This window comes from Aphelocoma coerulescens, chromosome 1 (assembly GCF_041296385.1).
Source record: "Aphelocoma coerulescens isolate FSJ_1873_10779 chromosome 1, UR_Acoe_1.0, whole genome shotgun sequence".
Classification (NCBI taxonomy): Eukaryota; Metazoa; Chordata; class Aves; order Passeriformes; family Corvidae; genus Aphelocoma; species Aphelocoma coerulescens.
In genome coordinates, this window is record NC_091013.1 from 15,230,528 (window position 1) to 15,252,828 (window position 22,301).

Here is a 22,301-nt window from a genome sequence, read left to right on the forward strand (position 1 = left end):
ATCTTCCTAATCCAAAAAGTGGGATTGCTACCTGGGATCCTCCCTGTGCTCTTACACAGGCTGTTTACTTTGTTTACTCTTCATCTGCCTTTTCTGCAGTTACATCTCAGCCTGCACCTTGGGCCATTTTACCATCACTGTAACTTCTTTCTCAAAGTACCTAGAGACAGACTTTCCAAAACCAAGATACATATGCTTTTCTTCCCTCTAACTTTGTAGATGAAATTTGGGCATTTGGACTTCTTTGGTCCATTTGTTGTCTGGAAATGAAATGGTCCCATCCAACCAAGAGGTAGTCACATTCTTTAAGTGCTTCCAAAATATTTCAGTTTCACTACGATGTGTCTGTCTGTTCTCTTGAACAATCAGAAACAGATAATCTCCTGGTTTGCAGAAAGAATAATATATTGCCTTTAAAAGTCCTTTTTCAAGTATGTCCAAGTATTTCAAGTATGAAATAGTGTGGGTTATAAAATCCTAGTTTTTGTGTAACCAAGAAATTTGAATTTTCTAGTGTTTTGCATAGAAATGAATTCAAGTATTATAAGAAACCCTTCTGAAAAACCACTGTTGTTATTGTTTAGTTGATGCTGGTGTAATATTTACAGATTTCATATGTGAAATACATTGTGTTACTTTTTCAGGTGATGTTCACAGAAGACGATGTTAAGTTTTATCTGGCAGAGTTAGCACTTGCTTTAGACCATCTACATAGTCTTGGAATAATATACCGGGACCTAAAACCAGAAAAGTAAGGCTCCTCTATGAGAAATGCAGTGTATTAATTTCATTTCTATAGCACTTCTACTTATGCACTTTTTCCCAACTGTTAAACTTCAGTAATTTACTAAATAAATTGAACAGAGGGAGTTGGGGGAGGTTTATGAGCTATTTTCATTTAAAAGGTTGGATTTCCCATCTCAAAGAGGAAAAGGGATCTTAGCTCAGGAGCTAGAGGGGCTTGTTGAGAGAACTTTAAACTGTTTGAAGGGGAATAGGGACAAAGCTAGAGATAAGCCTTGGTGTGGCACACCACTCTGAGGGATAGTGTTCTACCAAGGTCCTTTGGTCTGCCATAGCAGTGGAGTTAGGGGATGGAGGTCCTTGCAGCAGCAAGGATAAAAGGATTATCAATGTGTTAGAAATCCCAGAAGCAGAAGACAACAAAAAAATATTTGTAAAAATCAGCGACAAAAGGAGGGCCAAGGAGAATCTCCATCCTTTGTTGGATGTGAGGGGAAACATAATGACAAAGGATGAAGAAAAGGTTGAGGTACTTCCTGCCATTTTTGCCTCAGCCTTTAATAAGGAGACCAGTTGTCAAGGTACCCAGCTCAGTGGAAGACACAGAATGGGAGCAGAATTAAGCCCCCATAATCTAGGACGGAATGGCCAGCAGACTGCTTATACAACTTAGAACCTCAAAAGTCGCTGGGACTGGATGGAACTCACCCAAGGGTACTGAGGGGGTGGTAGAAGAACTCACCAAGCCACTTTCAATCATTTACCAGCAGTCCAGGTCAACCATGGAGGTCCCAGGTAACTGGAAGTTGGCAAATGTGACACCCATCTATAAGAAGGGTTGGAAGGAGAAGCAAGAAATTACAGGCATGTCAGCCTGACCTCAGTGTCAGGGAAGGTCATGGAGTCATCATCTTGAGTGCCATCATGAAACGTGTACAGGACAACCAGGGGTTCAGGCCAGGCCAGCCTCATTTTATGCAAGGCAGGTCCTGCTTGACCAACCTGATCATCTTCTATCATGAAATTACCTGCTTAGTGGATGAGGGAAAGGCTCTGGATGTTGTCTGCCTAGACTTCAGTAGAGCGTTTTGTGACATCCCACCCTTAAGGTGAAAGGAGCACTCAAGATTTGTAAATGCTCATGGTGGAAAGAAATAACAAAAGTCAGAGGGTCTGAAAAAATCACAAGCTTTTATTAGTAAATTACGTACCTGGTGTGGAAATTCATATTTTAGTTCCTGACCTACTATAAAAGTACATGACAGTGGGGGTTGGATAAAGGGGTAAGAGGAAAAGGAAGAGAGAAAAGAAAAGGTGAATTAAAGACGGGGGAGAGAGACAGAGAAGTAGAGAAAAAGAGATTAGTCTTGGCTCCAGTGTCAGTCTAACTGATGGGATGGATATCCAGGGTCCAGGGGGTACCACCTGGGCTTAGTGAGGGTATGTTTTTATAGATAGGTTTCCCTGCTGTGAAGGTAAGTTTTTCATTTTCTATACAAATTAGTTGTTACGCACAGTCTGTTCTTTCAAACCTTTCTGGAAATGGGTTGGAGGTCTTTGGGGATATTGGGTGGTCTTTTCTTCCCCTACAGTCCATGCCCACTTCTCAACCTCATTCCTGTGCTTGTGCTGTACTGGGTTGTGCTTATCCTCAGGAATTAGAACAAGGATGTTTGTCCCAGAAAAGTGGTGCCCTATCTCTGCATGGCCTCTTCTTTGGGCACATCTTGTTCTTTCTTATAGTGTGTTATTACTAGCAATCCTTGCTTATTACTAGCAATTCTTATCTGTTGTTACCAACAATCTGTGGTTGGCTGCACAGCTAGATGACTTTCAGTGTTTGAGACATACACGTTAGCCCCTTATCTTCTGTGATTCTACACCTTTGACACTGTTTTCCACAGCATTCTCCTGGAGAAACTGGATTCCCATGGTGTGGACGGGTGCACTCTTCACTGGGTAAAAAACTGATTGGATGACCAGGCCCAGAGAGTGGTGGTGAATGGAATTACATCCAGCCAGAGGCTGGTCACCAGTGGTGTTCCCCAGGGCTCTGTGTTGGGACCAGTCCTGTTTAACATCTTCATTGGAGACCTGGACGAGGGGATTGAGTGCACCCTGAGCAAGTCCTCAGACAACACCAAGTTGGGTGGAAGTGTTGATCTGCTGGAGGGCAGGAAGGCAGTGTTTGCATATGGCACTTGAGGACATGTTTTAATGTTTCCCTCCATGGAAAGTGCAAAGTGGAAAAGGAAAGGGATGGGACCTGGCTCATGTCTTACCCCCAGGATGAAATGCAGCTGGAGGAACTAAATCCACTGTGTAGGGGGTGTTAAAAAATCCAGTTCTTGGATACCTTGCATGCTTTGCAGTGCAATAATATTCAGTAGTGGTCAAGGACAGTTGGCATCTTGGAGAAGCATGGCCTTTCTTGTGATTGAAGTGAAAAGGTGGAAGCCTAAGGTCTGCTCCAAGTATAGGGCCTGTGGGTCCTGTCCTTTGCTACAACATGAGAATATTTATTACTTGATGTTATTTGAAGTGGTCAATAACCTTTGAAATGGTAATTACAAATTAATACTTGTTTTGTATGCATATGAAAACATACCTGGTATAAGAGAAACAGAAGTATGCCTCTGTTTTTAACAATTATGATAATGCTGCGTGTGCTGCCGATGGCCAAAACTGCAAGTTCAATATAAATGTTACTACATACTGAATTTAATCAAATAGTCGAATAAAACTATGATAAACTGACTGTTTCTTAATCTTCTTAAAGAAAGAATGGAAGGAAAAGAAAATGTCTAGTCTGAAAGTATCTTCTAATAATTCATTTTCATGCATGTTTAATTTTGCCTGTCTTTGTGTATCCTCTTCTGTTTATTCCTAATTATTGTCGGTATGTTGTCTGAAACAACACTTAAAAGATATTTTAATTAGTTTTTTATATTCTTTTTATTGTTTTTTAGCATCCTGCTTGATGAGGAAGGACATATCAAACTGACAGGTGAATAAAGAAACTGCAATACTAGGATCATTTCTGTTCACAGTAAAATCTTTGCATGTTCCTTTTGATAAACCAGTATGATAAGTTATTTTAACTGATCGGTAATTTAATTGTGGAAGCAAGTAGTGTAATTAGCTTAAAATAAATGAAATATATAAGTATTTCAATAAGATACCTGCTTTACAAGTATATCTGGTGTTACGGACCTATGGTAATGTGGGGAGGGAATGAGACTCCTGTAATTTCCATATTAGTATTTGGTTGTATATACAAATGATGAAAGCATAACATTTTATGTTATGGTAAAAGTATCAACCTTGAATGTTTTTTAAAAAAAATTTACATTCGGAACTAATTTTTTTTTTTCTTTCAGATTTTGGCTTAAGTAAGGAGTCAATTGATCATGAAAAAAAAGCCTACTCTTTCTGTGGAACAGTGGAATATATGGCACCAGAAGTTGTTAACAGACGAGGCCATACGCAGAGTGCAGACTGGTGGTCTTTTGGTGTTTTAATGGTAGGTTTCTGGTAAATCTAAATAATAGCAAAACTGTGCTTTGCAAGGTCTGGTGAAACAAATCAAACACTAACCCCTAAGGTGAGCTTTACATAAATTTTAACTACAAAGGAAGTCTAAATTGTGTGAAATTATTAACACCACAGAGTTTGGATCCAAGAACATGGACTAAGTATCATATCAACACCAACAATATGCCATATTTTTATTATCATTTAATTCAAATACTTTACATCTGTAGTAGCTTGAATGTTTGGGGGACCAAGAGGAATATGAAAGTATACAGAAAAATACTGTCTATTCCAAAGTGGGGAAGAAATTTAGATCCAAAATTTAAATTTACATTCAAGAGGAAAAAGATGATTGGTAACTTTCTAGTTAGAGTCTACTGTGTAATTACAAGTTAGTGGAATAATGACAACTGATGTATCACACATCAAAATGATCTAAATGACACTGAGCTGATATAGGATATAGTTGCTCAGTTGCTTATGGCATTTCTGTGAGGCGTAATTACTGTAAAGTTGCAGGGTCAGGGAAATATATATATGGAGTATGAATTGGAAAAGAATAATAGATGATGTTTGGTATTTAAGGAATGCTGAAAGACTTTTCATATTTAAAATATTTGTTTGCATTTTTGACATGGAGATTAAATAATTGTAAAAATGTATTCATTTCTTACTGCTTTTGCTACATATACCTGTAACAGTACAACTAATGTGTGTGCTTTATAGTACAAGAAGGACTTTTGGGTCTGAAAATAGGTCATCCTATTGCTTTATGATGACTAGAATGCTGTTGTGATCTGAAAACTGACTATGTAAAAGTAGCACCTGATAACTCTCTCCAGACAAGCATACACACTCCTCACAGCCACACATTTTATCACTAAGAACAATTAAAATATAATTACAATGTAGTTGCAGAATATTTGTTGTTGATAACACAAACATAATTAAACTTCAGCTTTAATTTATAAAGCTGAAAAACATCATTTGGTGTTTATCAAGTGGATATGGTATAATTGAAAATTGCTGAAAGATGTTAGCTGTGACTGGGGTGGCTTTCACAGTCTTAAGTGCATTGCATGTTAAATACTTTGGCTTCTACTTTGAATACAAAAACACGACCCTAAAAACCAAATTCTGTAAATTAGTATATCAAATACTGTGCAGTTTTCTCTAGGACATATTTTTGTTGCTTGCATTTATAGTTTGTAACTTTCACAGACAATCTGTGAATATCTACTTCTAGCTCATTCTTAATTTCTGAGTTGATCAAAAATTCAAGTGATGGTTGGTGTAGTCTAAGTACACAGTAAATAGAGTGAACAGAAGTTATAGCACAGAGAGGGAGACTTTAAAGATGTTTCAACCAAATCATTTGGCTTCTTTTCTTGTGCTGCTAGACATGAAGTATGCTTAAGCCATTGTTAAGAAATATATTCCGATTTGTGCTTTAAAACAGTGACAGCTTTAAGGATGCCATACAAGTAAAAACATTCATTTCAAGTTTTCAAAAGCACTGAGGTACTCTCCTCTTGAAATAAAACATAAATAGGGAGGCCAATGATGGCTTATTCTTTAAGTACTACTGGCCTATTAATGTTGGAATATAGTATTGGGGGGGTGACAAAGAATACATGTGTTGAGCTGTTAATAGAAATGTGTGTGCTTGTGACAAATTGGGAGCTTGCTAAAGAAACTATATTTCAAGCAAGTGCAAGTGGAGCACTCCAAATTTACCTTTTTAAAAAGGTTTTATTTTTTCAAGTGCACCTTGTGAAGATATTTCTAAACCAAAAACAAAACTTTTTTTTCTTATAGTTCTGGCTTATCCCTCTCACATCTTTGACAATTGTCTTAAGCATTCAAGTTAAAAGTAGGCTTTTTTCATGTTGGCATGACTATTAAATTTAATTTTTTTTTAATATATCTGTAAAAAATATTATTTAGAGTATGATGTATCTAGCAGTAGTGAAGAGATGGCAGTAAGAAATTCAAATTTTATTTCAATAAAATGGCGTTTTAAAGAATACTGTTAGTGCAACTTCATGCTCTTATTGTAGATCTGCAAATACTACAATCACACATGATTTGTTCAAGTTACCCACATACATTTTTTATGTTTAGGAGACTGAATGTTTGGGTCATACCAGAAAAGAGGGAAATAGAGGATACCTGGTGTTCAGGATGACTTAAGTTTGCATAAGCTGTTCAGAGGGTTCCTTTATAATTATTTGAATTTTTATGTTGTTAACTGTATGCCATGAACTTGCATTGAACTAAATTATTTTGCAATTTTTAAACCAAAAAAATCAGGTTTCTGCCTAAGTGCTGGCTACCATGACTGCTGCCAGACTGCTTTCACTGCCTCACTTATATCTGATACCCCTGTGTATACTGAAGTCCAATGGGAGTGCCTTTATATTTATCTATTTTTACTCAGTCACTTTCAGAACAAATCAGTATTTTAGCAGTGTCTGTTGCTTACTGCCAGGCACTGTAGAATGTGCATGCACGTACTGTGTAGCTCTTCCATGTTCCTTCAGGCTTTATTTCCACTGTATGCATACAGTAACCACTTTCCATCATGCATGTCTTTGTCAATCAGCTAACCTTTTCCCCTTCCCAATGAAGGCTATGTACATGCCAATTTTCAGAATTTTGACCTTTTTAAAAATTTCTGCATGAGGAGAAATCATCACTAACTTTTGAAAGGAAAACCTTTTTCCCTACCCCCCCCTCCCTTTTGTTGAAAACTAAAAATACAGTTGTATAGATCAAGCTTTCCTAGAACAGACTTTTTAGGCAGAAATGAAATACAGAACATTATAGTCTAAATTGTTCAGATAAAAGCATGTAAAGCAAGGTATCAATATAGGAAATTATTTTGCAGCTTTAAAAATGGCAAAGGCTGCTCAATGTTCTTAGCAATTTAAACTGTACAATGAAGTTGTTTTGCACAGACTTGATTGTTAATATGCATGAATTTTGGAAGGTTAAGATGCTAAGTAGTTTTGTCAAAAATTAGTTTTTGTCCAGGTAATGTAATTGATGAAAGTTTTACTCTATACAGTTTGAAATGCTCACTGGTACTCTACCTTTCCAAGGGAAAGACAGAAAAGAAACCATGACTATGATTCTCAAGTGAGTACACTCTTATTTATATATCTCATCAGGTATTCTACAGGGATGCCCTCCGGGCTGCAATATCTAATTTCTACTCTTCCCTCATTTTCAAAGGTACTGGTAAATCCTCACTCCCTATTCCATATTATTAATTCCCTTCGCTGCCTATCTAATTTGCTTTACTATTCCTCTGCCATACCAGGTACAAAGGATTTCATAGCAGCTCTTTAATCTGTAATAATAACTTCTCCAACCGTATGATCTTGCCCATCTTATTTCCATAATATTTTTTAACTTTCTTATCCTTTTTGATAACCTGTGCATTTTTTCCTTGTTGGGTTTTTTTTTCCTTTGTTTTAGGCTTTTGGTGTTTTTTTGAGAAAGTATTTTCACTCCTTATGCTTCTTTATCTTACCAGCTCCTCACCCTACCTCTTTATATTAATGGTGCTGCCAACAACTTGCCTCCCCAATGCTCTTCCTTTCTGTACTCTCCTGTGACTTGCCTAGGCTCCAATTTTCCCCTTTGCTATTTTCAGCATAGATTTTGCATTAGCTCTATTGTGGGAATTGCTTCCCTTCGTGCAGTCGATGTTCCTGTTTTTGCTAATGAAGATCTGCTTTTTTCCTTGCCAATTCCCCATGTATTCACTAAACTAATACAACCTATGGCATAACTGCCCCATTTTTGGGACTGTAGCCAAACACTGTGCAAACAAGTCTGTTTCCTCATATCACAGGTTCACTTCTCTGTTTCCATCTATTTTTAACTAATACCGTTTTTTTTCATGGAAGCCCATAAGACTATCTTAGTTTTCTCATTTGTTTTCTGCTTCATTGTTTATCATTGTTCTCAGTACTGTTAACCACTTGTCTACCCATGTATCAAAGATGGAATTTCTTTTGCACCAACAGCCTGTTTTGAAAAATAAATATATGGAACTCTTTCATTTTTTCTCTAAGTAATTAGAACGTGAAAACCACTAAAAAACACACTCATTATTTTCCTTGCTTTTGCTTTCATAATGCATACATGTTATGTTATTCTTTGCCCTTGTTTTTCTTCCTCATCTTATTTGCAAATATATTTAGTGATGCTAGTTTCTTCTGCTGCCTCAGCATCATGCCAGATCAAATCTTCATGTTGTGATTATTCAATGTCTTTAACTAAAAAGTTCTATCTATTCACAGCAAGCATAAACTCCTTCTGACCACCTCCTATTTACAAGAAGCTAGTCTGAGATAGTTCTGCTGCACTCTCACTTGTTTTAGGAGCCATGTATTTTTTTGTCTTATGAGTCACATCTTTCTCTTCTTCTCTTTGCCTGCATGTGACTCCGCTCTGTTCCTCAACAGTCTTTTCATTGGTGCTATAAATATCTTCTGTATTCAGCTGCCATTTAGAGTATCCTTGTATCTTTCCAGGTGATTGAAGTTCACAGTCATTCATAGCCCAGAGAGTAGCACTGAATGGAGTGAAATCCAGCTGCTAGCTGGTCACAAGTGGTGTTCCCCAGGGGCCAGTCCTGTTTAACATCTTTATCAACAACCTGGACAAGGGGATTGAGTGTACCCTCAGTTTGCAGGTGCCCCCAACCTGGATGAGAGGGAATGTGGATCTGCTGGAGGGTAGGAAGGCTCTGCAGAGGGATCTGGACAGGCTGAATCAATGGGATGAGGCCAGTAGAATGAGGTTCAACGAGGCCAAGTGCTAGGTCCTACACTTGGGTCACAACAACCTCAGGGAACACTCCAGGCTTAGGGAAGAGTGACTGCAAAGCTGTGTGGCAGAAAAGCGCCAGAGTGTTGGTCAACAACTGCTGAACATGAGCCAGTGTGTGCCCAGGTGGCCACCAAGCCAAGGGCATCCTGGCCTGTATCAGCAATAGTGTGGCCAGCAGGACCAGGACAGTGATTGTGTCTCTTTACTCAGCACTGGTGATGCCACACCTCAAATCCTGTGGCCAGTTTGGGCTTCTCACCATGAGGACATTGAGGTGCTGGAGCAAGTCCAGAGAAGAGCAAGGGTGCCTGTGAAGGGTCTGGAGCACAGGTCTTGTGAGGAGTGTCTGAGAGATCTATCTGGGTTTGTTTATCCTAGAGAAAGCTCAGGGGAGACTTATCAGTCTCTACAACTCCCTGAAAGGAGGCTCTAGCCAGGTGGGGGTTAGTCTCCATAGTAGGAAGCAACAGGATGAGAGGAAATGACCTCAAGTTGCACTATGGGAGGTTTAGATTGGATATTGGGAAGAATTTCTTCATTGAAAGGGTTGTAAAACATTGGAACATGCTGCCCAGGGAACTGGCTGAGTCACCATCCTTGGAGGTTTTTTAAAAAGATGTGCCACTCAGGGGTATGGTTTAGTGGTAGTCTGGGTGGTGCTTATGGTTGGACTTGATAATCTTAAAGGTCTTTTCCAACCTAAATAATTACAGGTTTCTATGATTCTGTAATTACTTTCAGATTTCATTTGAGAATGTATCTCTTAATGCCCTTTCCACCTTCTTTCTTTTTTCACCTTCTAGTCTTCGCATTTGTTATTAGTTTCAAATAGCTGCACAGAAAGTGTGCTATGATGTAAAGACATTTTACAAACTCTTTTAATGTTTTGTACACTTATGAATATTATCTTGCACAGAAGTGTTTTGCTTTTGGTAATATAAGCAGCTGAAAACCAGAAGATATTTTAAAGTGTTTTCTGATAAGTTCACACTTTTTTTCCTGGCCTATATTTTCTTTTTATTTTCCACATACCTAGTATATTTTTCCTTAAATTTTTCATAAAACTTTAAAATGGACAAGTGTGCATATGAATTCCTGTTTTCATTGTGTATATTTATGATATATTGCTTTTCTTACCTTCTGTTCCTAAAAATCCACAGAAACTGCATTCTTCTTACAACAAATGTTTTTTTGGGTTCTTTATTTCTCACAACATTATCAAGACAAATTTTTGTTTATTTTTGTGTGTTTTACCTAAAACTGGAAAACTCTGCAGTTTGAAAAAATCATAGGTTGCAGCAATGAAGTTAAATTTTTAAACATCTTTTCTCCTTTACTGAAGAGGTGTGCCTTCATACAAAATTTTGTCAGAATGTCAGAAAAAAATTGCTGTCACTCATGTAGTTGCATAATATAGGAACTCTGAGGATATGGAAATTGCCTTTCCTTCTCCTCTGTCATGTGCCTGATACAGGACTTTGTGAAAGGTGCTCCTTGATGATGGAGAAGGAGCAATGAGTCTTAAATCACTGTGGTTTGCACAAGGGCCTCTCATTCACTCCACTGTGGACTGCAGCACATACCAGTCCTTTAGAATTTCTTCTGCATATTGTCTCTGTTTATTGGGTCACTTCTCCATAAGATTAATTGTACTTATGTTTTTGGCCTGGTTTTAGATTCTTCTAGGTAGCTGACTGTGCTGAACCTCCAGAGCTGCATCCTAGTCTTGGAGCTGTTTTGGATTACAACAGGGCAAAGAATTCCACCCACTCCAACACTGTCCTGTCCTTGCTGTCTGTTCTCAGACCTTCAGTAACATTGTAAATGATACCATTGGGCCTTTCCAGTCAGTGTTCCCTGCTTCCTGCTTTCAGTATAGCTCTGTGATACTTGACTACGAGCTGAAATGACATCAAGTGAGCATGCAATGAATATAAAGTGTGTGACTAAGATTCAGCTGCTAGTGGTGCATGCCAGTCAGGAAGCATTGGATGGCCCACTGCCCATTCCTCCTCTCCATTGGTGGCCTTGATCTGTCTGTACTATGTTATTGAAGAGCCCAAAGAAGCAAAGTTTTTCAGATTTCCTCCTCCCTGCCCCTAGCTTTTCTAATGCTGAGAGGAATGGAAAATTTAGTAAATTCTAGTTTTAAAGTAATGAATAGTCAATCAGTGGCAATACATATGCACTTACTGAAGTGATACAGGGGTGAATATCTACAAATACTTGGAATACAAGACAAATCAGGTTTTCTGACTGAAACACAGAGAGCTTGTGTCATGGACTGTTACAGAAAAACACAAGGTACAGGTTGAATTAGTGATGGAAAGGAGGGAATTATATCCCTCCTTACCATTATAGTTACAAGAAAAAGTAAGCCCTAGTAACAGTGAGAGAATGGAGACTGAACGTTAAATGGAGAGTAAGAAAATATGGCAAGGATTACAAAACAAAATGAAATTGAAGAAGTACAAAAACTTAAATCTAAAAATTCAAATCTGGCAAGTTGTAAAAGTAATATTTGAAATAGATTGGGGAGGGGAGCAAAAAGGAAGAGAGGAGTGGGTCTGGGGCTTGTTTTTTTCTTTTTTTACCTGCTACTACTGCAAGGTCTATCCTACCTTAATTCAATTTCTGTATTCTAGTTTAGGTTTGCTGGGTGTTCTTGGTGTGTGTCATAGTGTGGTAGTTTTCTTACTCCTTGTAAACTGTCTTTTATATAACTGTCAGAATGCTTTGTTTGATGTCATGTGCTAGTAGCTGGACCTATAAGTGGATCAAAGCATATTATGAAAATTTACAAGTTTATAAACTGCAATCCTGTAGCTATTCTTCTCTACATGTTTTTCCACCTCTTCCTTTACTTAAGTTCCTGAGTCATTACTGAAAATACTATACTACTCAAAAAAATTTAAAAATCAAACATGTTTACATGACTGACAGCACTTTTGCTCTGTGTCTGATGTCTGAAGGCAATTTCTACTTCATTTATTATGGACTTGTTGAATGACAAAGGACAAGGGGGAGTGCAGAGTTAATTCTTACCTAGATATGTTTGTATACTATTAATTATTTTTATTCTATAGGGCCAAACTTGGAATGCCCCAGTTCTTGAGTCTTGAAGCACAGAGTCTCCTGAGAATGCTCTTCAAAAGAAACCCAGCAAACAGATTAGGTAAAGTTTTTAGCAGAATATTTTAAATTTGATCCTAATATGCATAACGTCAGTGATCATTAAACTGACTAAAATTTTGTTTCTTGTGTAAAATAGGCTTTAAACTAAGAATGTAGTTTGCTCTTCAAATGATCACCAAAGTATTATCATTTCTGCTAGTCATAAATCTAAAATTAATGCAGAAGAAATAAGAAATATAATTTTGCTGCCCCATTCCTTTGACCAAGAGGAAAATAATTCAGAGACATTTTTCTTCCTTATAAAAGGAGCAGGTCCAGATGGAGTAGAAGAAATTAAGAGGCATGCATTCTTTTCCAAAATAGATTGGAATGTGAGTATCTAATTAAAAATCAATCCAGTAAATTTCTTGGTTAAGTTTTTTACGGTATCGTATAACTTTTCCATTTACAATGTGTTCCTTCTTTTCAGAAATTGTACCGGAGAGAAATTCATCCTCCTTTTAAACCTGCAACTGGCAGACCTGAAGATACATTTTATTTTGACCCTGAGTTTACAGCAAAAACTCCAAAAGGTAAAGAGAGATTAATAAGACAATTTACATATTCAAAATATAGAATTTGCATTTCAAATTTTTTCATTCAAAATTTGATAGAAATTTTTGTCCTTACAAATTTAAGCTGCTACCAAAATTTCAGTACTTAGTCTCATATCTACATGTTAATGACTCTGCTTGTAAGTAGATGATGTGTTTTTCAGATTCACCTGGTATCCCACCCAGTGCTAATGCACATCAACTTTTTCGAGGATTTAGTTTTGTAGCTATTGCATCAGATGATGAAAGTCAAGCAATGCAGACAGTTGGAGTGCATTCAATTGTCCAGGTGGGTACATCTACAAGAAAAAAATCAGTGCTGTCTCTTGGTGGATGGATTGTTTCCTTGTCACAGAATGAAGTATCGTGACAAAGTCATTGTCATCTTTTATACAAGAAAAGTAAAGATCAGATTATTTTATCCAAACAAAATTTCTGAAGGTGCAGGACCTGTTTAACTACTGAGCAGCTACAGGTCCAAATAGGCTTCAGCCTTAAATGAGAACATTTTACCATCTGTACTGTATTAACTCTTTAATGCCAAGCCCTGACTATAAGGTGGAGTGGAATAACAGATATATTGATTTATAGGGGTTTTTTTCCCCCATACATGAAAATGTCAGTTAATTCCTGCAATGCAGTAGTAGGAGGCACTGGAGTACAACTGCGAGTTGTATCTGGATGTTCAGGACTGCCTCTTGGAATCTGTGACCCAGGACATATTCTGTCCCTCCCAAGCCACTTTGAGTTAATTTGCTAATCTGTGCTATTTTGTGACTTATTCCAGTGTCATGTCATACAAGTCAGTGTTACAGTGCACACTCTAGCTTTGGCTTCCTTGATGTATTTGAATGACTCCAGTAGAGTCTCCTGTATTAATAATTGTGACGTTGTCAGCCGGAAGATGAGACCTCTGCAAAATTTGTATTTCTACCTCCTCTTTGCTTTTAATAATCCTAATTACTGAGTCATGAAAACCAGCTCATGATCTAAATTGTGTTGAAGACTTCTTAATGTATAGGTAGGAATAAAAAGGTGTGCTGTATGATCGGGTTTATTTGTATTTTTCTCTGTACTGGTATTTTGCAAATGCCTGAGAAAATTTTAAAAAACCCACAATTTATACAGAACATGAATAGCCCTTCTATTTCTCTAACACTCTCATGTCTAGAACTGTCGCAACATGCTTTTCTGTGCATTACTGTTTCATGTGTAATACTATTTTTTTAAAATACAACTTTAGATCATTTTTTGTTCTCAAGAAGCTTTCTGATTTGATATATGCATCAGAATTATTTTTGATCCTGATATCTTGTTAGAAGTTTCTGCAGGCTTCTCTGTGCTGCTTCTTTCCCGCACAGTTTTGTAGATGGCATTATTTCTCCTTGTATATGGTTTCCTTCTCTTGTAAAGGTCTGTTTCTCTGCTGCCTTTCCTCTGTGCCCCTCAACAACTTCCTCACTCCTATTTCCTCTTTTCTGTGCTGCAGGATACCCAGATGGTTTCCTGCAAATGCTTTGCATCCTTTGCACAAACTCCATATACTAGAACACCATTTCCTTCCCTTACAAGAGTGAACACTTGTCCTCCTTTCAGCTTTTTATTTCTGTGAAAGGATTTTTGACTGCCATTCCATGCAATTCCAGCCAATCTGATTCTATTCAGTATCTCTAAATTTTCCAGCTGGCATTTATCTGTCTATTCAGATAATAGAAACAGTGATAGTTCTTTACCATTGTTGTATCACTATTTTATCTTGAAGTTTTCTGTTTTTCTTTGGTTTCAAGTTTGTATCTTTAAATTAATAAAGCAGTAGTCAGAAAAAATGTTGTCAGTTTCTAAAATACAGTGTGCATTATTTACAATATGTCTAATATTGTAATGTCTAAATTTCTTATACTAATTTTGAACAGAAGGTAATGGGGATTTAGACCACTTTGACCTAGTAGAGTCTTCAGTTTAAAATTTTAAGCAAATCAGTAGGAATTTTTAAAAAATTATTTTAATAAAAAGATCAGTTGTGTATTATGAATATTCATCAATTGATAATGTTATTTTGGTAGCAGTTGCACAGGAACAGCATTCAGTTTACTGATGGATATGAAGTAAAGGAAGATATTGGAGTTGGCTCTTACTCTGTCTGCAAGAGATGTATTCATAAAGCTTCAAACATGGAATATGCTGTAAAGGTAATTACTTTGTTATAAACCACACTTTTCAGATTTTAGCATTGGGCATCTTTTATTTGTCATAGAGAAACATATTAAGATTAATTTTTTTAATATAAAAGCATTTTATAGGCAACTGCAAAAGTAAACTTGTAAATTCTCAGATGGGTAAGGAGTTCATTACAGTCTTCAGTCTGGTATAACTTCCAGAGTAAACTTCAACTCTTTGCTTCCTGGTTTTCAGCAAGGTTTTTAATGTTGTTTTTATGTTACTTTATAGGGCTTTCTAGCACTTCTTTGAAGGCATTAAATTCTCAGTTGAAATCAGTAGATTTCCCAGACCTGCAATGATAAGGTTTTTTGTCTTTCTGTGTAATAACCTGGGACCAAATGGTTGCTATGAAAGCAAGAGTATGGATTAGACGTTTATAAGTGGGGGAAAAAAAAGTAGTCTTTAAATCCTATACTATGAGGCAGTTCTCTTTTTGAATTGTTGAACAGCTTACTGCTTAGTTATGTAAAATACAAAGATGAATTAAGCATGTGGATTGCCTTCTGGAAACCTTGCAGTTTCAATTTGGTAATTTTTATTCTAGTTCTGGCCAGGAACAGATTTGACTTCTGTGCTTGCAGTTTGAAGTAATTTCTTGAAACTGCAAGTCCTGGCATAGCTGATAACTCCCTCAGCTGTAACATTTATTGTGAAGATTCATCCGCTTTTCTATTGCCTCTGTTAGGGCATTTTTTTCCTCAAGGAATCTTGAAAAAAAAATAAGATGATCAGTGTCTGATGTATTAGCAGGGGACCAGTAGCAGTACGGGCATGAGGATGAAGGGGTAACACCACGATGGAAAAGACATGAGAGGAAATTCTGCAGTTCAGGAATGGACAAACATGAGAATCACAAGAATACTTTTTAAGTAGGGCAAAACAATATTTCACTTCTTTGCACAGGGAGAAGTTTAGAGCCAGAGATTCAAATGGACTTTCATAATGAATGTGTGTTTGAATTAACTCTGAGAATTTTTTTTTTCTAATTTTTTAATTCTCTTACTCTCCTGCTTTATCTTTTGCTGCACCAAATGCTTGTTTTAGATTAGCATTGTGAAAATCAGTTCATTAGCATCATCCATCCAGTATCTCATGTTAAATTAGGAACTTCCAGTTTTATTAAATAATGGATCACTAAAGTCTTACCTACTAAACAGCCTTGCATTATTAATCACAGCCAAAGAGACCAGATCACTTATCCTCCAAAATTGTTTTCGAAAGAGATTTTTTCATTTTTCCCAACATTTTTTGATTTGCCTTGCTTTTCCAATTTAACAAATTTGAGTTTGGTTATAATCCATGTCTTTCGCAACAATAAATATTGCTTAACTGCTGATGCTAATAAGCATACCAAAGCATTACACTATATAATATTCACAAAAATAATTATGCCTATGTCTGTACTTGCTGTTACAGATTATTGACAAGAGTAAAAGAGATCCAACAGAAGAGATTGAAATCCTGCTGCGCTATGGACAGCATCCAAATATTATTACCCTAAAAGATGTAAGTAGTGTTATAAAGACATCCTTTAGTGTATTATAATTGTGAATCACTTTCTAATTTGAGAGATGACAAGCTGCATGTTTTAGATTTATGTTCCTGTTTTTCAGTATTAAAAATAAAACAAGGTCCCAATGCAATTCATCCAGTAGTATCCAATTTTTTACTGAGATGTCTCAGTGTTTTCTCTTAAAGATGCTTATATTGTGGTACAATGTTATTCTAAGGAATCAAATAATTCATCCTTCATAAATCCTAGCACAAGAATAATTTATTTAACATTAGCTCTATTTTTAAAGAAACGAGGAAGGTTTTTGATTGCTTAGTTAACTTTGAATCTGCTTTTGCCTACATTAATCAAAAGCATTTTTAATGTATGTTATTATATAACAAAGGACTTGCTGTTAGCACAGTACCCAAAGTAATTTTCATGGATAGTAGCAAGTATTACTCAGTAGTAGACAAAATCTTTCCATGTCCGTGGTTGCCACTCTTTTCTACCCATCTTTATCTTTATCTGGCCTTTGTGTGAACACTATCTAGTTATTTTTTTCTTGTATTATTTGTTCTGACCATGGAAACACTTTGTCCATAAAAAGCAAGGAATAACATAAGCTGGGAGGTAGAGGGTTTTCATAGTGAACAGTATATTCTGATGATCCAACTGAAAAAGAAAATTGTCTTTCTCTCCTTGATTATTCATTAAAGAGGATTAAAAATTAAAAAGGCATATGCTTAATGACTTTAAGCTTAGACAGCAGGGAAATTTTCTGGTCCCCCAAACCCAACCTCAGGCAAAAACCATTTCCAGGAAGCTGAGCTCAGCTAAAAGGAGATTGTCAGACGTTTTGAAGTCATTAAAACAACAGCTCATAAATACTGTGGAGATGAGCACTAAAGGACTCTGCATGAAGTTGGTCTACTATAATCTGTCTTCACTTTATTGATATCATACTGTTTGGCCCTTTCTTGGACAAAGAAAATAAGGTAGATATTCAGGGGAGCCCACAAGGGAGCTTATCTTATTGCAAGCAAGATACAATTACAGTCCCACTTTCTGTTCTGCTACATGTGGTTGGACAGTAAAGCTACTTGAAAGGAGCTGTGCTGAACAGAACCTCTGTCAGCACTCATGGTGCTTTTAGTGCTGCATGCTGGGCTCATATGCTACTTTAATTCATAACAGAATTTACGTTATTTAAGCAGGAAGACAAACATGAGAATGTGAGCACTTACCTGAACTTGAGCATTATGAATATTTTACATTGAGAACAGAAATCCAGGCAACATTAAACAGCTGCAATATATGCTGAATTATTTCACTTTGTAATTAATCTTTTATCATCATCAGTAATTTTCCAGCAGGAACCATCTTTCATGCACAGCAACAGCAATACACAAATAGGAGACTACCAAAAAAGCCCACAGAGGGAGAAAGGCTGTAATTCTCACTCACTTCTGCTTCAAATCAGTTCCCCAAGCAGAAATTATGGAAGGATGTCCAGTGTAAGAAAAGAGATATAGACTTCATACGTAATAGAATCTTGTATAAATCTGTAAGAATTTAACATTAAGTTTTCCTTGTCCTGATACAGACCCATGGGGCAGATTCCTTGCATATCCCACATGATATTGGTGTGCTATTACAGCTTTCAGAAAAGATAAGGAGTATTTTGCCTTCAGGTCTCAAACTCTAGAGCACCGTGTACTATTAAAAAAATAAAACTCATTATTGATTTGCTCAATTTTTCATTCAGTTCCACATCAAAACTTAAATGTTTCTAATCTGAAGTGCCAAAATAGAACATTTCAGCACTTAAGTGCCTGCTTTGGAAATTATTATTCTGTGAGAAATAATTTCTTTCTTTTCTTCTATTTCAAGAAGAAATGCAGTAATATTTGAATTTTGCTTAAGATGGAAGTTTTCATTCTCATTCAGCCTTTTTTTGTAATTTAATTCTGAAGGTGTTTGGATTGAAACAATGGATATTCAAGAGACCAAATTCCTTCTGCAGTGCACAGTCCTCTGGGGGTTTTCCTTCTGATTGTTATCAGTGGTCTTTTTCAGTTACACAGTATATAAACAAAAGGAGCTATATTGTGCTAAATCAGATGTCCTTCTTATCCAATATCCTGCCTCTGACAGAGGCCCTTAGTGGATGCCTAGGAAACAGTGTAAGAAGGGAGGAAGCACATAGCTTCCAACAAAACATTACCTAGAAACTTCCTGTGCCAAACCATTATAAGTATTTTACCCTTTTTATGTAATAGTTACTGTTTTGTAACAGAACCTTTGTTCAGGTTTGAGTTATTTAAAGCATTGCCTGAATAATCTTTTCAGAAACATTTTAGAAACCTGAATACAAGATATTCAGTCTCCCTGTCCAAGTGCTTATTTATGATTTCAAAAAACTTCATAATATGTCTGTAAAATCTTATTTCCCTTGGCAAAAACCTTGATTTCTTTTTCCATTGTTTTATATTTTGTTCATGTGCCTACATCTGTCTCTCTAGTATAGTTTCTTCCACTTTACCTGGTAGAGAAGACATGCTGACTGACCTGTGGCTTGTGCCCAGAGTTAATTTTAAAAAGTAGTGTCACATTTGTGATCTTAGCATGATACCGTGCACCTAACTGTGAAGAAAACTTCATCAGTATTTATTCAAAAACAACTTAAGTTGTTGTTAGTAATCGTTAGAGAAATTGTTGCGAGGGGAATGGTTTGTTCAGGGTGAGTTATCTGTGGGGTTTTTTTGACAGGCAGACAGGACCAGTAGATAAAATAGTAACCAAATGCAAATTTTCCTTGAATTCTGCATTCCTGAGATATGTTTTCTCTGTCGTGTCAAATAAAATAATAGCTGATCTCCTCATGTTATACCAGCATTAGAGGAAGCATGCCTATCCAAAAAAAAATCCAGTTTAGTATCTAGAATTAGATAATTCTGCTTTTGAACTGTGTAATATTTAATGTCTTAATGAAAACACATTCAGATGATCAGTCATTATATTTCATGGGGGAAAAATTCTTGTTAAATGAGAACACAGAAAAACACATCATGTCTTCATGTCCCTAAGATCATAAGTTTGTAAAGCCCACAGAATTATTTAACATTCTTTTGTTTTTATTTAGTATCATTAGGAGAACAAAAATTTTGATGCTTAGAACTTTATTAGCATGTTTTTGCCAGGTAGCTTAAGACAAGGGAATTGGGATGAAAAATTTTTTTATTATTATTTTCTGTTACTTAGCTGATATATATTCCTAAATTTATTTTACTACAACTTGGATAATTGTCTCTACTTAAACACAAGTTATTTTTTATTTCACACATTTTACTGAAAAAAACAATTGTAACATCACCATAAAAGTAGGTTGAAATGATAAAAGGGACAGTCTGTAAAAGGTTTCACTAAAGCAGGAATTGTTTCTGGGTTAAGTTGGAATTCCCAGGCCAGGTTGGAGAGAGCTTTGAGCAACCTGGTCTAGTGAAACATGTCCCTGCCTATGGAGGGGAGTTGGAACTAGATGATCTTTAAGGGGTCTTCCAACCCAAACTGTTCTATGATTCTGTGAAAGTGCAACTGAAATGAAATGAAATGCTGAAGTTTTGTACATTAAAACATGGTTTGGCATCACTCAGTTTATTGCGCCCCCTGGTGAGAATGTAAAAAATTCTCAAATGCTTCCCTGGACAACAAAAGCCATGCAAAAATTAAGCCATTTTCCATAACTAGAAGTAAGGGATAAAATATGCATATTTTAAGACATTTAGACTTTGGTATAGGCTTTAGGTGCAGAGTAATGCACAAGTTGTAGGTTTTTATCATAGCAACTTTGTATGCTTTCACTTCACTGTTCACAGAGGCTATTTTGAGGTAAACTTAGATTTTATTTTTTCCTTTTATTTTTGTCTGACTGTTGGAATGATCTCTGTTCATATTTGTAATTTGGTGCAATAATTGCTGCTTGAATTAGCTCTGGTTTTGCCTTCATTAGACTCATTTCCATTTTTTACTAAATTTCTCACATGTCTAGTTTACTTAGTTTTAGTGAAACTATGTGGGGGGAAACTACTTGTTATTTATCCTTTTTTATCTTTAAACACTTACATGCTGGTATTTCTATGTTATTTTGGTACTGTACTTTCTTTTTGTAAAGGTTTTTTGTTCGTTTCTGAAGATGAACAGTATTTGGATAGTGTGTGGGTTGTGAAATGTGGGAAAAACAATTGAAGAAAACAGCTTGTGGACACACCTGCACTATCTCTGTGCATTTCACAGGAAGACAGCAGAGAATAAATATTTTGAAGTTAAATGTTTATGTACTTTTTGCAGGTGTATGATGATGGAAAATACGTGTATGTAGTAACAGAACTTATGAAAGGAGGAGAACTGCTGGATAAAATTCTTAGGCAAAAATTTTTCTCAGAACGAGAAGCTAGTGCTGTTCTGTTCACAATAACAAAAACGGTAGAATATCTTCACACACAAGGGGTAAGTTTTCATCTCAGACAAAATGCTTATAGCTATTGATATTCTTTCAGAAGCATAAACTTGTATCTTGATACATTCTTCTGTGTGGTAATTAAGTAGGTTTTGGTAAACAATTACATTGCAGCAGGAGTTTGTGTTGAAATCAAAACTTTCCTTTTCAGCTCTATGCATTCAGATAACTGAGATGATGCAACTGTTTCTGTTGTTCTTCATGCAGTCTGTCAGCAGTTCTGTGGAATATGCAGATAATTACTAACAGAGAGGATATGAGGGGAAGAAAGTCCAGGAAGAAGTGCTGGGGCCAGTGTCATTGCAAAGCCACAGGGCCTAATGTAATTCCAATCTCATCCTGTGATAGACCCTGAAAATTTATTTTCCATTTGTCATATTTGTAATTCCTTTGACGACTTGGTTTTGAAGAACATGTTTATGACTTGTAACTCCTGTGCCAGTGTCAGTAACTTGTAGGAGACAGAAAATTAACGCTTTGGGAAATTAATTTGTAGACAGAGGAAGTAGTTTAAATATAGAGAAGAGTGGTGTGGTAATTGCATGGCAAGAAAGGTAAGTTATGTTGCCTCTTTAGGTAAACAAGAAAAAGGGGATAGGAAAAAAAACAGAAAATAAGGGTGCAAGGAAAAAGTCAAGCTGCTAAAACGTTGTTACCCAAGAAAAGACACTTTGGAACATATAGTACTCAAATTATTTTAAGTAACAAATAGCAATTTAGTACACACTGTCATGTCTGGAAGCTGTTATTTCAGAAAACTTATGATCAAAGTTATCTGGAATCTCATTCCATGATTCATCACTTCAGTCACTTGCTCATGTGTGTATTTTTATTTGAGCCTGTGTGCACAGACTATAGTCCTTGGCCAGCAGCACCCGTGGGAATTATGAACAAATCTTGACACCTTCTGTATGGAAATACAGATACTAGAATAACAAATCATAACTTGGTACATTCTTGCCACGTGTGGCCAAAAGAGGCCCAATCTCCTTGCATCAAGTAAAGGATTTTAGGGGGTTTTGTTTCTTCACTGTAGATACCTGTATATATTGGTATTTGGACTTGTATTAGACCACATGCACTTTAGAATGTTTGTTTTTGGAAATTTTCAAGTCTTCTATTAAGTACACCTCCACAGGAAATCCGGCCATATATGTAAATAGTGAGCACTTCAGTAGTCTAATTCTTTTCTGGAGGAGTCCCTCGTGTCTTCAGGATT

The 22,301-nt window shown here is 36.4% G+C and overlaps 1 protein-coding gene across 2 annotated transcripts in view; it reads left to right on the top strand.

Moving 5' to 3' along the window:
• RPS6KA3 (ribosomal protein S6 kinase A3) overlaps positions 1 to 22,301 on the top strand; it is a 76,163-nt gene that overhangs the window by 43,500 nt on the left and 10,362 nt on the right. Inside the window, exons 7-17 of one of the 2 annotated variants that reach the window (XM_069000885.1) lie at positions 645 to 751; positions 3,714 to 3,751; positions 4,125 to 4,267; positions 7,349 to 7,419; positions 12,210 to 12,298; positions 12,565 to 12,629; positions 12,728 to 12,830; positions 13,016 to 13,140; positions 14,915 to 15,040; positions 16,488 to 16,577; positions 20,914 to 21,072. In XM_069000885.1, coding sequence (XP_068856986.1) covers positions 645 to 751; positions 3,714 to 3,751; positions 4,125 to 4,267; positions 7,349 to 7,419; positions 12,210 to 12,298; positions 12,565 to 12,629; positions 12,728 to 12,830; positions 13,016 to 13,140; positions 14,915 to 15,040; positions 16,488 to 16,577; positions 20,914 to 21,072 — 1,116 coding nt within the window. The remainder of the gene's footprint in view (positions 1 to 644; positions 752 to 3,713; positions 3,752 to 4,124; positions 4,268 to 7,348; positions 7,420 to 12,209; positions 12,299 to 12,564; positions 12,630 to 12,727; positions 12,831 to 13,015; positions 13,141 to 14,914; positions 15,041 to 16,487; positions 16,578 to 20,913; positions 21,073 to 22,301) is intronic. The other variant, XM_069000970.1, reaches the window with a different exon arrangement.